The following is a 14,534-nucleotide window of genomic DNA, read 5'->3' on the forward strand; positions in this document are numbered from 1 at the left end:
GGCTAGGCATTATTATTATTATTATTATTATTATTATTATTATTATTATTATTATTATTGTTGTTGTTGTTGTTGTTATTATTGGCGGTGGTGGTTGGGTTTTCGTCGTCGTTGTTGTTGTTATTATTATTATTACTATTATTATCTTTTATTCATTAAACGTGAAACTCAGTCAACTGAACATTTAAAAATGTATTACAAATATCATTGACTGACCATGACGTTTGATACCGCTTGCTGTCAGCATCCTATTTATTAATAATAATAATAATAATAATAATAATAATAATAATAATAATAATAATAAAAACATAAAACTCAGTCAACTGAACCTTTAAAAATCTATCACAAATATCATTGACTGACCCTGGTGGTTGATACCGCTTGCTGTCAGCATCCTATTTTTTATTTTTATCATCATCATCATCGTTGTTGTTGTTATTACCTATTTAATGTTCAATTCAATTCACATCTAGGACTGATTAAAACTTAATAGTTCAAGTCCTAACCAAGGACCTAAGTGCTGTTAAGCACTGAGTATATAGGCAGTTCCGAGTAAGGTGGTTTTTTGCAAAGTCAAAATATTCAGTTTGATACGTTAAAAATTTCCATGTATCTAAGCAACCCTTCGAGTATTGCTGACAGCAGCTCCAATTACTATCGGTACAAACCGCTGGTTTCTTCTTCCACAATTCCTCGGCTTCTATTTGCAAATCACGATATTTTGTGATTTTTTCTTCTTCTTAGCCGATTCTCTTCCATTCCTGCATCAATAGATATTACAATACCGAAGAACCAGCCTTTTTAAAAATTCAATTCAATTCAATTCAATTTATTGGATTTATATGCCGCCCCTCTCCGAAAACTCGGGGCGGCTAACAACAGTCATGAACAATATACATGAATAATATACAGTAAAAAAAATCCAATACTAAAAACTAACTTAAGACCCCTTAATGTATAAAACCAGCATACGTACAAACATACCATACATACGGTTGTATCAGCCTAGGGGGAGAAGAAGTCTTAATTCCCCCATGCCTGGCGGCAGAGGTGGGTTTTGAGTAGCTTACGAAAGGCAAGGAGGGTAGGGGCAGTTCTAATCTCTGGGGGGAGTTGGTTCCAGAGGGCCGGGGCCGCCACAGAGAAGGCTCTTCTCCTGGGTCCCGCCAAGTGGCATTGTTTCGTTGACGGGACCCAGAGAAGACCCACTCTGTGGGACCTAACTGGCCGCTGGGATTCGTGCGGCAGAAGGCGGTCTCGGAGATATTCTGGTCCGATGCCATGAAGGGCTTTAAAGGTCATAACCAACACTTTGAATTGTGACCAGAAACTGATCGGCAACCAATGCAGACTGCGGAGTGTTGGTGTGACATGGGCATATTTAGGAAAGCCCATGATTGCTCTCGCAGCTGCATTCTGCATGATCTGAAGTTTCCGAACACTTTTCAAAGGTAGCCCCATGTAGAGAGCGTTACAGTAGTCGAACCTCGAGTCACGTGTTGTGGGGCAGGTGTCTGTCTGTTTGGATCGGGAAGTTATGTATTTCGTGCAGCATCTCTCCCTTTTCTGATTAAATTGTACGAAAGTTTTTAAAGTTAATCCCTTCTTACCCGAATTCCAAGTTAAAGCAAACAAAGGCAGGACTGGACTCGGGAGGAGCAGAATTACATACACTATAAAAGTTAGAAAAGAACAGGCGGATATCCCACCGGTTCAGCAAGAAACTAAGAAAATGAGTGGGGGAGGGACACGGCTTCCTTGCCCTTCGGCCAATTGCGGAGTCGGAGTCTATTATAGTGACTCCCCCGCGAAAGATACGGAGTTGCTCCCTAAATGGTCCTTACTGCAGGATTTACCAGGGGGAAATCAAATGAATTATAGATATATGCAGGCAGAGATCTCTAGATAGGGAAATATGCAGACATGCAGGAGATGTTATGAGACAGGAAAGCTCCAATTGTTATATTTTTTTAAATCCACACGGAATAAAATACTATTCACCCAGCCACTTAATCTACTCTGGAAGGAGACATTTAAAACGATATTTTTTTCTCCTCTCGTTTGCTTGGTTTTTAGTCCTAGAGAGCGGGGGGGGGGGGATTCTGATGGGGAGGTGTTTTAAAAAAGGTTTTCGATTAAAAAAAATACGACAGGAAGGAAGGGAGGGAGGGAGGCCAAGCCTGGAGGCTGCTGAGCTGGAGAATAGAGTGCGGATCAAAAGAAGGGGGAGCGTGTTCCTCGAATGGGTGCGGAGGAAGGTTGCGTGGGTGGAAACAGTCAAGGCTCCTTCTTCTGGTACAAAAAGAAAAAGGTTTGGGGAAAACGCTGCAACCCGCTAATAGCGCCGCGCCTGGAACGAGAACGTTTAGAGGGAAAAGGCCGGAGCTCGGAAAATTCTGGGGTTTGGGGGTTTTCTCCGCCGGCTGTAGGGAGGTGGTGGGGGAAAGTTGCGGTGGCTTCTACCCGGAGGAGGTGGAATCGCTCCGTCCCTAAAACTCCAGGGGTAAAATAATTGTCCCTGGCCCCCAACATCTGAGGGGGGACCTCCTTAGTGCATTCGCAAGCCTTTGCATCCAATCCAGTGCAATTGGACCGCTAAAACAACCCGGAAATAACTTGAAGAGTTGGTTGCGTTTTCCTCCCAGGTTCGGTATTATCTGACTATTTACCTTGCATGTCATGTGTACGGGAGTGGGGGAATAGTTCCTAGTCCTAGGGGTGCTACGTAAGGGAGATGCACCCTTAAAGAATAGAATAATGTAGAGTAGAATAGAATAGACCAGACCAGACCAGACCAGAGTAGAGTAGAATAGAATGAGTAGAGTAGAATGGAATGAGTAGAGTAGAATAGAAAGAGTAGAGTAGAATAGAATAGAATAGAATGAGTATAGTAGAGTGGAATGAGTAGAGTAGAATAGAAAGACTAGAGTAGAGTAGAGTAGAATGAGTATAGTAGAGTGGAATGAGTAGAGTAGAATAGAAAGACTAGAGTAGAGTAGAGTAGAATAGAATGAGTATAGTAGAGTGGAATGAGTAGAGTAGGATAGAAAGACTAGAGTAGAGTAGAGTAGAATAGAATGAGTATAGTAGAGTGGAATGAGTAGTGTAGAATAGAAAGACTAGAGTAGAGTAGACTAGAGTAGAATAGAATGAGTAGAGTGGAATGAATAGTGTAGAATAGAAACAGTAGAGTAGACTAGAATAGAATGGAATGGAATAGAACAGAATAGAATTCTTTATTGGCCAAGTGTGATTCACAAGGAATTTCTCTTTGGTGCATAAATTCTCAGTGTGGTAGAACACTTAATGATTGTCACAGGGCTCAAATAAACAATCGGGAAACAATCAATATAAATCGGAAGGACACAAGCAACAGGTTACAGTCATACAGTCCTAAGTGGGAGGAAATGGGTCATCGGAACTTTCCGGCCCAGAAGTTTAGGACGTTTGCAAAAGTCCCGGTCTCGAAGCTCCTACAGGAGGGAAGAGACGCGCTTCTCTGTCCCCGAGGCGCGCCGGCATCGCAATCCAATTCACGCAGCCGGCCGAGAGCCGAGTCAAGGAACGAAGACTGAAGGCTGTTGGGGGTTTTGGCTTCACCTGCCTCCTGCTGCTCCGGAAGCTTTGCTATAGACTGGCTCGGTTACTGGGGGTGTTTTCCCCAAAGGGAGGGCGCCTTTTTTATTTTATTTTTTGCGGGAGCTGTCTGTCTGCGCGGGCGAGCGAGGAGAGAGCGGGGTCGCTTCATTTTTCACGCCGCTTTTGCAAACTCGCAGCTCCCGCTTGGATATCGAAAATCCAGGAAAAGAGCGCTGACAATGTGCATAAACCTAAAACCGACAAAGCCGATAGATAGATAGATAGATAGATAGGTAGGTAGGTAGGTAGGTAGGTAGGTAGGTAGGAAGAGAAGAGAAGAGAGTAAAAAGAGAAGGTAAAAAAGAGAAGGGGAGATGGAGAGGGAACGAAAGGAAAGGAAAGGGATGGAATGGAATCCCGGTGCGATCCTGGCGCTTATAGTGGGAAGGAAACCCCAGAAAGCCGAATAAAATTCAAGCTGGTTTTGCACATTTTCGGAATTTGACTCTCTCTTGGTGGCGGCTGATTGGATTTCACGTTCAGTATCCGGAATCGGCAAATGGTGGGTGGGGGCAGCCTCCCCGTTTCTTTTAGACGTCCAATATACGAAGTCGGCGCCTTTAAGCACAGTAAGACTTGGCAGACTGATGTAGGATTGCGCCTGAGCGCATCCTTCAGCATTCTTGGCCTCCCTTGAGATTGTTTCACGCCGAAGCCTATTTACCCGTAGAGCCCGTTGTGGCTAGCCGGAGTGTTTTAAGAACTACAATTTCAGGGTGCGCGTATATGTGGCACAATGCTACAAAGCACTATGGTTTTTTAATTTAATTAATCAATCAAATAAATTAAATTAAATTTGGTAGCTGTCTTTAAGAGCAAAGGAAATGTTTCCATTACAAACACAACTCTCATAATACTCAGAGGCCATCGGATGCTCCGACAAGGTTCTCTTCATTTAGCGGACTCGGCCCGAACCACCTCCGCCCAGAACGCCGTTCCCAACGATTCCTGCAAGCCTTCCGTTCCGTTGGGACTTGTGCACGTTGGATGGGAAGCAAATACACGGCTCAAAAAATAAATAAATAAAGGGAACACTTAAAAAAAACAATATAACTCCAAGTAAATCAAACTTCTGTGAAATCAAACTGTCCACTTAGGAAGCAACACTGACTGACCATCAATTTCACCGGCTGTTATGCACACTCAACTTTGTACAGAACAAAGTACTCACTGAGAATATTTCATTCATTCAGATCTAGGGCGTGTTATTTGAGTGTTCCCTTAATTTTTTTCCAGCAGTATATTAAACCGACCCACCCAAAAAGCCCTGAAACGGGACGGGATAATTGATCTCGGTTAGGCCAGGATCCCGTGTTGAGCATCACTTGAGAGTTGAGTCCCTTGGGGGAGCAAGGGTGTTCCACGAGAAAGTAGAATGGGGTGCTATCAGCGCTATCGACCATCTACAGATTGACCAGAGGAATCATTGAGTCTGTCATCTGCACCTCTATAACTGTCTGGTTTGCTGCTGAAACCCAACAAGACCGACACAGACTTCAGAGGAGAATCAGAACTGCAGAAAAAACTGCTACCAATCTGCCTTCCATTGAGGACCTGTATACAGTACTGAACAAGTCAAAAAGAGGGCAAATATTTACTGACCCCTGGCATCCTGGACATAAATTGTTTCAACTACTACCCACAAAACGTCCGCTATAGAGCAATGCACACCAAGACAACTAGACACAAGAACAGTTTTTTTTCCTAACGCCATCACTCTACTAAACAAATAATTCCCTCAACACTGTCAGACTTTTTACTAAATCTTCACTTCTATTTCTCCTAGTTTTTCTCATCATTCCTATCATCCTTTTCCTCCCACTTAAGACTGTGTGACTGTAACTTGTTGCTTGTATCCTAGGATTTTTATTAATATTGATTGTTTCTTCATTGCTTATTTGACCCCTATGACAATCATTAAGTGTCGTACCACATGATTCTTGACAAATGTATATTTTATTTTATGTACGCTGAGAGCATCTGCACCAAGACAAATTCCTTGTGTGTTCAATCACACTTGGCCAATAAAATTCTATTCTATTCTATTCTAATGATAGTCCGGGTACAAATAAGCAATCCAATCATATTCGGAACCACTCAATATAAATTGTAAGAATACAAGCCACAAAGTTACAGTCACACAGTCATTTGTGCAGCCTTAATGAATAGTTTGACAGTAGTGCGGGAATTATTTGTTTGGTAGAGTGATGGCCTTGGGGGGGGGGCTGTTCTTGTGTCCAGTTGTCTTGGTGCGCAGTACTCTTTAGTGACGTTTTGAGGGCAGGAGTTGAAACAGTTTTTGTCCAGGATGCGAGGGGTCGCGGCCCACTTTTTGACCCGTGCAGTATACAGCTCCTCAACGGAAGGCAGGTTGGCAGCAATTGGTTTTCCTCCCTTACACTTCTGATTTGTCTCCAAAGAAGACTTTGGAAAGTTCGTTTTCTTTCTCCCAACTTTGAAAAGTTCCTTTCTCTTTCTCCCAACTCCTGCCGCAGAAAGCAGCAGGGAGGGATGCAAAGAAGAGGCGGGGAAGCGAATCCTCTGTTACACCTACGCGGCCAGGCGCTCGTGCGCGCGCAAACACACACCGGCGCAGCCAAGCCCGTAACACCAACACCAGCCCCTGGGCCTTCTTCCAGCTGGGAAGTGGGAAGGCGAAGCCAATCCACACCTCGGGTTCTTAAAATAGAGAGATGACTCGCTCGCCGGCACAGCCCCGCGGGTCGAACAATGGGGTCGCTGCGGAGGATCCAGGCGCTTTTTGATTGACAGCTGGGGTGTTGTGTGAGCAGGGCTGGGCGCGCCGGCTCGCCTTCCTCCGAGGCTTATATAGAGGCTGGAGGTGGGGTAGGTTGGAAGAGAGCGCAGCGGGCAGGCAGGCAAGGCAGAGAGGGAACTCTACGGGAGAAGCAGGCAGGCAGGCAGGGTCACTGGATCCCTGGATCTCTGGATCCCGGCGACTGCTTGTTGGTGATCCCCGCGCTCGGTCCGCCTGAGCCTCGCCGCCTTTTGCTGGGGGTTTTCTTCTCCTTCGCTCCCTTCCCGAGGTTTCGGGGGTCTCTCCGGGCTTCTCCCCCCCGCAATTATGCACTGCCAAGGCGGGCTCCGGCTGCCTTCTCCCGGGCAGCAGCTGAAAGCAGCCAGGCGGCGCTACAAGACCTTCATGATTGACGAGATCCTCTCCAAGGAGACGTGCGACTACTTCGAGAAGCTCTCGCTCTACTCCGTCTGCCCGTCTCTGGTCGTCCGGCCCAAAGCTTTGCACTCCTGCACCGGTAAGGCGGCCCCTGGAGCCCCCGGGTTTTCCGGCTCTCGAGAAGGGCGAGGTTTTGGGGGTGGGTGAGGGTGGGATGGATTGGGGGGCGCTTTGATCCTGCTTCGGAGTCATAGCAAAGAAGCTTAAGGGTGGATGGAGAACTCTGCTCTCTGAATTGTCTTTCTCCTTTCCTTTTGCCTTCTTTTCTTTTCTCTCAATTTCCTTTCCTTTTTCCTTTCTCCTTCCCTCCTTTCTTCCTTCTGTTCTTTCCTTTCTTTCTCTCTGCAAATTGTTTGCCAAACAATCTCTCCTTGCTTCTTTCTCCTTCCTTCCTTCCTTCCTTCCTTCCCTTTGTTCCTTCTTTTCTCTCTCCGTGAAAACGGTTTACCAAACAATTTCTCCTTGCTTCCTTTTTCCTTCCTTCCTTCCATCCATCCTTCCTTCCTTCCATTCCTTTCTCTCTCTCTCTCTCAAAATGGTTTCCCAAACAATTTCTCCTTGCTTCTCTTTCTCCTTCCTTCCTCCTGTTCCTTCTTTTCTCTCTCCCTGAAAATGGTTTACCAAACAATTTCTCCTTGTTTCCCTTTTTCCTCCCTTCCTTCCATCTATCCTTCCTTTTATTCCTTCCTTTCTCTCTCTCTCAAAATGATTTAATTTCTCCTTGCTTCTCTTTCTCCTTCCTTCCTTCCTTCCTTCCTCTCTCCTATCCATCTATCCACCCTTCCATCTTTCCTTCCTTCCTTTCCTCCCTTCCTTTCTTTCTCTCAAAATGGTTTACCAAACAATTTCTCCTTCCTTCTCTTTCTCCCTCCTTCCCTCCCTCCCTCCCTCCATCCATCCATCTATCCCTTCCGTTCCTTCCTTTCTCTCTCTCTCTCTCTTTCTGCAAATTGTTTTCCAAAGAAGGTGCAAAACTCTTCCCCTAGAAATACATTTTTAGGAGCATTGTGACTATTGGATGTTAACGTTTGTGGTCTTTAAAGCAAGGGAGGCTTTTAATGGAAAATGGCATGCACAGTCCTTGCCATGTTACTTGTCCAGCTGTAAACCTCTGAGAACCAAACCAGGTGTGTGTATATATGGGAATTACCTGAACTAATTTTCAGTCGGCTGCAGGCATCCTGCTTCGAATTTTACCAGTGGCAAAGAGAGTTACAGGCGCGCGCACCCAATATTAAGGCTAATCTATCTCAGAAGCCCGATTGAAGAGTATTGCCAAGGATTTGGGAATCAGCCACTCGAGAGATGATCTGTGTTTCGGAGAAAGTTTCAGTTGCTCTCCACCCCCACCCCAATCCCAAAACTGAGATCCGAAGTGTGAGAAGCAACATTGGAAATCATCTCTTTGACTAAGGCAGATCAATCAAGCGAATCATTCCCAATATGTCTGTTTCTCAAATGCTCGGCAAGCAAATGCTTCCCAATTGTCACTTACCCTGTTATACCTCCTGTGACTTCAAAGGCAGAAAGTGGCAACCGTTGGTGCCCATACTAACAATAGAAGTGTATCCTCTCTTGCATTTGTCTTTCTGGGTTGACATGCAGGCAACTTGGCAAATTCAAGACTCCTCCAGATTGGAAAAGGACTCAGAAATAATACCCAGAAAAAGGGTTTGGGGATTTACAAACTTGGCAACTTCAAGACTTGTGGACTTCAACTCCCAGAATTCTAATTCTGGAAGTTGAAGTCCACAAGTTTTGAAGTTGCCAAGTTTGAAGACTTGTGGTTTAAGGGAAGGGGGGTGAATTGGATAAATCCTTGGAAGTGCTGTTAGGAGCTCAGATCTTCAGTTAGTTAGCACTTACTACATGCACTTGTCTTCCAAAGTTGAGTTCTTCTTATGAGCCTGGCAACCCAAGAGTCCAAGATAAAGTCACCCTGTTCTGTGAAAATAAGCAGAACAGCAGATAGGATTGACTGTAAGTTGTGCATGTTGCGAGCTTGGGCCTAAAATAGGGAGAATTGTTTTGTCCATGGAGATTCTCAGTCATCCAGGTCCTGGTTGCTCCAAAGGTGCTTCTCCAAAAGGCAACTGCCCCCCCCCCGAAGACCTTTCACTTCTCATCCAAGAAACTTCTTCAGTTCTGAACTGAAGAAGTGAAGTGAAGGAGCTTCTTGGATAAGAGCAAAAACGTCTCCAAGCAAAAACCAAGGAAAAAAAGCACCTTTGGGAGGGAGAATGGTTTCCTTCCCATAAAATAATAAGCTTCCCCAGTATTTTTTAAAAACAGTTACAGAATTTGGCAAAGCTTTGGACTGGACCAGAAGAGGCATCAAAAGTCGATGCTCCAATTCCATTTCTCGCCCTCATATTAATATTGCATAGTGGTTGGATTTTGTTCAGGCCGAGAAAACTGAAATGCTTTGCCCCACTCCCCCCACCAAGAACTGAAGCTTATTAGAATGACAAATCAATAAAACTCGAGTTCAGGTATCCTACTAAGCCATTTTGCTAAATCAACTCTAAATCGTTGGGTAAACTGAGATTTATACATTGCGTGGGTTTGGTTGGTTCACATATCCCTCCGAGCCAACCTCAAGAAAAACATCCTAAATCTTGACATAGTGTGTGAATTCAACCTTTTGCCCGGCTTAATTTAATTTGCAAAGTTAACATCAGGTTAAAATATTAAAAATTGCTTTGTGGCTTTGCTGCTTTGAAAGACGCGTGGGATTTTCTATATAATAAATAAAGTGTCCCATTGTCTTCTAGGATGTAATCCAATTCCAAGACGATTGCAACTTATTTCCTTGTTAGGAAATAAGATTAACTGAAATAGAAACCGATTAGTTACAATGATCTTGCAAGCATTGGGTGTAAAGATTGATCCGTTGACATGCCTATGATTTAAATGTGAAGTAAACTCACTAATACTTTATTCAAGGGTTGAACTGCAACACGCAGTTCACTTAAATCTTTGGGGGAAAATATATTTCTTTTATCATGAAGCCAACTAAGTCAATTTCTCCACACTTTTCTAAAACATTAGGAAATATTCTGTCCCCGAAAATCAGGGAGTGTGTAATTAGAGAATCAGAAAATATTTTAATCCATTTCCCCTTTTTTGGGACAAGAAATAAGAAAGTGTTCATTGATTTTAATGGAACTGAAAATTCTACTAATCCTATTTTTTTTTAAATTGTTAGCCCACTAAGGTTCTGTTTACAAATAATTTAACATTGATTGTGGCTCATGCAAAAGGTTTTCATACAATCCCCTAATAACTGTATGAATTTTACCAAGTATCAAACAGAGCTGTTGTGTAGTAAATATTTTAGGATAGGGAAAACTTATATAATATACAGTATTTACTCAATCAAGTGCAGCATATTGGCACAGCGACTGTAACATTTTGAAATAAGCCCTGTTGACGTTGAACATCTAAAGTCTTACTGTCACCTGTTCCACTCCTGTAAAACTAATGGCAAAACTGGCAGTGTATTTGTGATCAGTAAAATTCGTATTTTTAAATCCCATTTTACAGAACAGGTGTTCTCCTGTCTCTAAAACAAAAGATCGCACTGACATTTAATGTTGTGTAGGTTGCTTTTAAAGATAACATTTAAAAGGAAATTGTGACAGTTTCAGATTTTTCTTACTTTGATGCTGTTACTTGAGCTTAAAAATCAAAACCATTAAATTTGTCTCTGGGAAAAGAAAAATCCAAGAATTAGAAATCAGGTGTGGTTATTTCACCAAGCACCCTGTGTTGTAGATTAAGTTATGTTACCATTAATGCAGATCTCAAGAAACTACATCAATCATAATATGGGTGGCAAAACATTTTCATGACAAATAATGTTTAAAACAAAAGCAGAAAGTTATTGGAGAGGGATTCTTTTGCAAGGCGTATCTCTTTGGGCTTTAATTTAAATCTATCTAGTCCCATCTGATAAGGAAGTTTTTATTTTATAAAATAGTCATAGATTTCAGTCACATGGATTAAAAGGAAGTTAGTTCCACCAAATTCAGGGTGACTTATGTCTAAGGCAACTAGAATAAAATTTGGGTAGAAAAATTCTAGCTGCCTTCTGCCAGATTCCTAACTTTTGGGAATCACCAATTCCATTCACTTAAAAAAACATTGGATTCCCTTTAACTCAGTCTGGCAAAACATGCCATAGAGGAACACAATGTACAATTAATTGAAATGTTAGGGAAGTGCTTAAAGGCACTGACGAATTCCACTTTACAATTGCCTGATTATAATATTATATTGTCATTCATATTTTATATCAATTTCCCCCTCGTTTTTCATGCAAGCCAAGTATTTCTAACCAAGACTTGCTTATTAAGAAACCCACAGGCAAGATTTCCTATTCATTTGCATTTCCTCACATCCGGATCTTTGAAAGATGCCATAAAATGAAAGACAGTTGGGTGTAAAATAAAAGTCCCATTAAAATAGATCAGTAATCGGTTAGAAGTTACAAGTTAAATCACATTCATCAGTCTCAAACTACCTTGCGTGCAAATAATTAAAACTAACAGGAATCCAAAGCTGTAGTCCTGCAGATGTTATGTTGGGAATGACTACTGAACAAGAAATATTTATTTTGGGGTAAATTGCACTATGGAAATATCTCTCATTTCATATTGGATGAAAGATCGGTACATACAAATATTTTTCAGAAGGAAATAATAGCTCAGAGTCAATTGGAGAAACCTAGATATTAAAAAAAGGACAGCTATTTTAATTTGCTGTTACTTTCCTTGTAAAATTCCAGCAAATCAGCATATTTAATCGCAGAATGATATGAGAATGTGAAATTAATTTTAAAAGGTATTTTCCTATTTCAAAGGCTTATCTTGATTATTATTAAACTCATGTGTTGGAAAAAAATATTAACAAATAGCTGCAGGCTGTTCTCTTTAATTTTTAGAGTGGCTCATAACCAAATGCGGGTGATTCAGTAGCTATTCATAGATCATTCAGTTGCAAAAACTTGTATACAATATTTACTCACAGCACTAAATTCCTCAACAGTTGCTCCTGTGGTCTCAATTAATTCATCCAGAAAGTTACTCTGGATTGAGATAATAGATTGACTCATGATGGGAATATAATTATTTCTATGTTTAGAAGTCTCCCTTTAAAAAAAAAAAATCAAAGTAGAAAGATATATACAAAGTGGTTTTCTTTCTTTGCCCTGAATTTAATAGCTGAAACTTCAGGCTCACAGCTACTCACGGAAGGAAAGCCAGCTACTGATTAAGAACACGAAATTGATATATAAATATAAGTGAAATATATGCGACCTTTTGTAACTGCAGCCAAATTGCCGATTTGAACATTGCCTGGTTTTCAGTTTTTCCAATCTCAATGCCCCAGTGAGAAGCAGGGTGCATTGAGAAATTAAGCATGAAGGTAACTATTAATAATAATGCAGGACATTAATAACAATATGCTATCTAAGATAAACAATTTATAATGGTTTCCCTGCTTCCAATTAGACCTACTTATTTTAAAACCTTTCATCCATGAAAGGAGTGAGGCAAAATAAGACAGAGCCCTATTACTCTCTATAAGCATGACCGCTCTTAATTGAAACCATGTAAAATTTACCCAGATATTATACCCAAGGCAGTTTCTAAAATGCTTGGAATAATAATCTTCATGATGAATTGCTTCATCTTCACAGCTGTCCTAAAGGACAGGCTTTTCTCATGTTGGCAGTCAAATCTTTTAGTATTTGTGTTAGCTGGAAATTGCTAACAATCCTTATTTCATCTTAGAGCGCATGGTCGGGAAAGGAAAATATGACTTTCCAACATAACTATTGGATCTTTACAGACTTATCTCTAAGATACAGAACAGTCCAGCAATGTCCTTTTCTGACTCAACTGATCTCTGAAGAGCAGATGACGAAGTCAGACAATTTCACCCCTACAATTTATTCTCCCTGTTCTCATGCTTTCTCCTCGACGTTCATTGTTGATCAAGGAATGCCATCAAGTTCACAGTTAAATTGACTGTAATAAATACTGTCCTACTCATGCTTCTAGCTTGAAGAGGACTAAATCAGTCAAAACAAATGGCGACTCGAGGAGTCAAAGGAGGAGGGGTGGGGAAATTTGTGAAAAGGTCAGAAATAGGGTAAATTGTGTTTTATTATTTAATTCAACAACCCATTGCATAAACAGACACAAATGCATCATCATCGTAGGTTTAAGTCTCCATAGAGCACACTGGGAACAGTGTGGTTGGTCTCCCGATTTTGAATTTATCAGTGACAAAAGCAGTTCTAACTCAGCTTGAAAAGTTCCAATATTCAGATCAAAGAAAGTTGGTTAATCAAGAGAATGGATAATTTGACTTCTTTTGGTTGAAGGAGAAATGCACAGGTTATTTGCTAAGAAGTGGCTATTTTGGGGTAGTTCTCAAAATACATGTAAGAGATAGGTTACTGCAAATTACTTTTTTCCTTGAACTCAATCTAGACCTGAGTTAAGTTTAGTTTAGTTTTGTTTTGTTTCGTTTAGTTTTATTAGATTTGTATGCCGCCCCTCTCCGAAGACTCGGGGCGGCTCACAACAACAGCAATACAATATACAATGTACAAATCCAATATAAGTTAAAAGCAATTTAAAGCCCCTAAATATTTTAAAACGACCATTACTACACAATCATACCATTCTCGTATAATTACAGTCAGAAAAAGTGGTGCTGGGGAGACAAGATAGTTATTCCCCCCATGCCTGGCGACATAGATAGGTCTTCAACATCTTGCGGAAGGCAGGAAGAGTAGGAGCAGTTCGAATCTCCGGGGGGAGTTGATTCCAGAGGGTCGGGGCCGCCACAGAGAAGGCTCTTCCCCTGGGTCCCGCCAAACAGCATTGTTTAATCGACAGGACCCGGAGAAGGCCAACTCTGTTACAAGTTACAAGTAACAAGTTACAAGTTATTGTAACCGGTTTATTTAAAAAAAAACCAAATAATTATAAACCACCTTGAGATTGTCTTAATAATGAAAAACCAGGAGAGCAAATGTATAAATGTCAAATGAATTACAGTACTCATATTGATATGCATGCCTACCTAAAATAGTGTTTTATTGGTTTTGAAGGCTTGCGTGTACAAGAAAGAAAGGCAATGGAATGAATTTTCAGTAAGGGATTGCAGATAATAAATAAATTTCTCCTTTTGTCCATTTGTTCGATATTTTAACTTTTCCAACATATTGGTAAAAAAATGGAATGCATGAACTGCACAATTGTGCTTATCAACAATTCATTGTTCTAGGAAACAGATACTTAGAATGCCAGGTGTTGTGACAACCAACTTAAAAAATGGTTGATTATGTAAGAATTGCATGAGTTTTTTTGAGACACATGATAGATAATCCTTAATCCAACCAAGAAGTTCTTTTTTAAAAAAAAATTAGTGGGGAGGGTTGTTGTTGCTTTGTTGTTTTTACTAGAACAATATAGCAAAGTGAGAGCTGTTGAGACAAGTTCAGTCATAACAGTGCAATCTTTCTGTATGGATGAATTTACGAGATCCAAATATCAATAGCAAGATTTTCTGATTTGCACCGATAGCTTAATTAGAATATCCTTCTAAAGAACTTTGAGATTGTCCTAACCAGGTGAGGTTTCAATCTCTGAATATTACCTTTGGAAACATATTGATC

The 14,534-nt window shown here is 41.2% G+C and overlaps 1 protein-coding gene across 1 annotated transcript in view; it reads left to right on the forward strand.

Moving 5' to 3' along the window:
• Positions 1-6,309: 6,309 nt before the first annotated feature.
• Positions 6,310-14,534, forward strand: part of BARX2 (BARX homeobox 2) — a 77,511-nt gene continuing 69,286 nt past the window's right edge. The window contains exon 1 of the mRNA XM_070765300.1: positions 6,310-6,917. Coding sequence (XP_070621401.1) covers positions 6,728-6,917 — 190 coding nt within the window. The 5' untranslated portion in view covers positions 6,310-6,727. The remainder of the gene's footprint in view (positions 6,918-14,534) is intronic.

This window comes from Erythrolamprus reginae, chromosome 12 (assembly GCF_031021105.1).
Source record: "Erythrolamprus reginae isolate rEryReg1 chromosome 12, rEryReg1.hap1, whole genome shotgun sequence".
Lineage (NCBI taxonomy): Eukaryota > Metazoa > Chordata > Lepidosauria > Squamata > Dipsadidae > Erythrolamprus > Erythrolamprus reginae.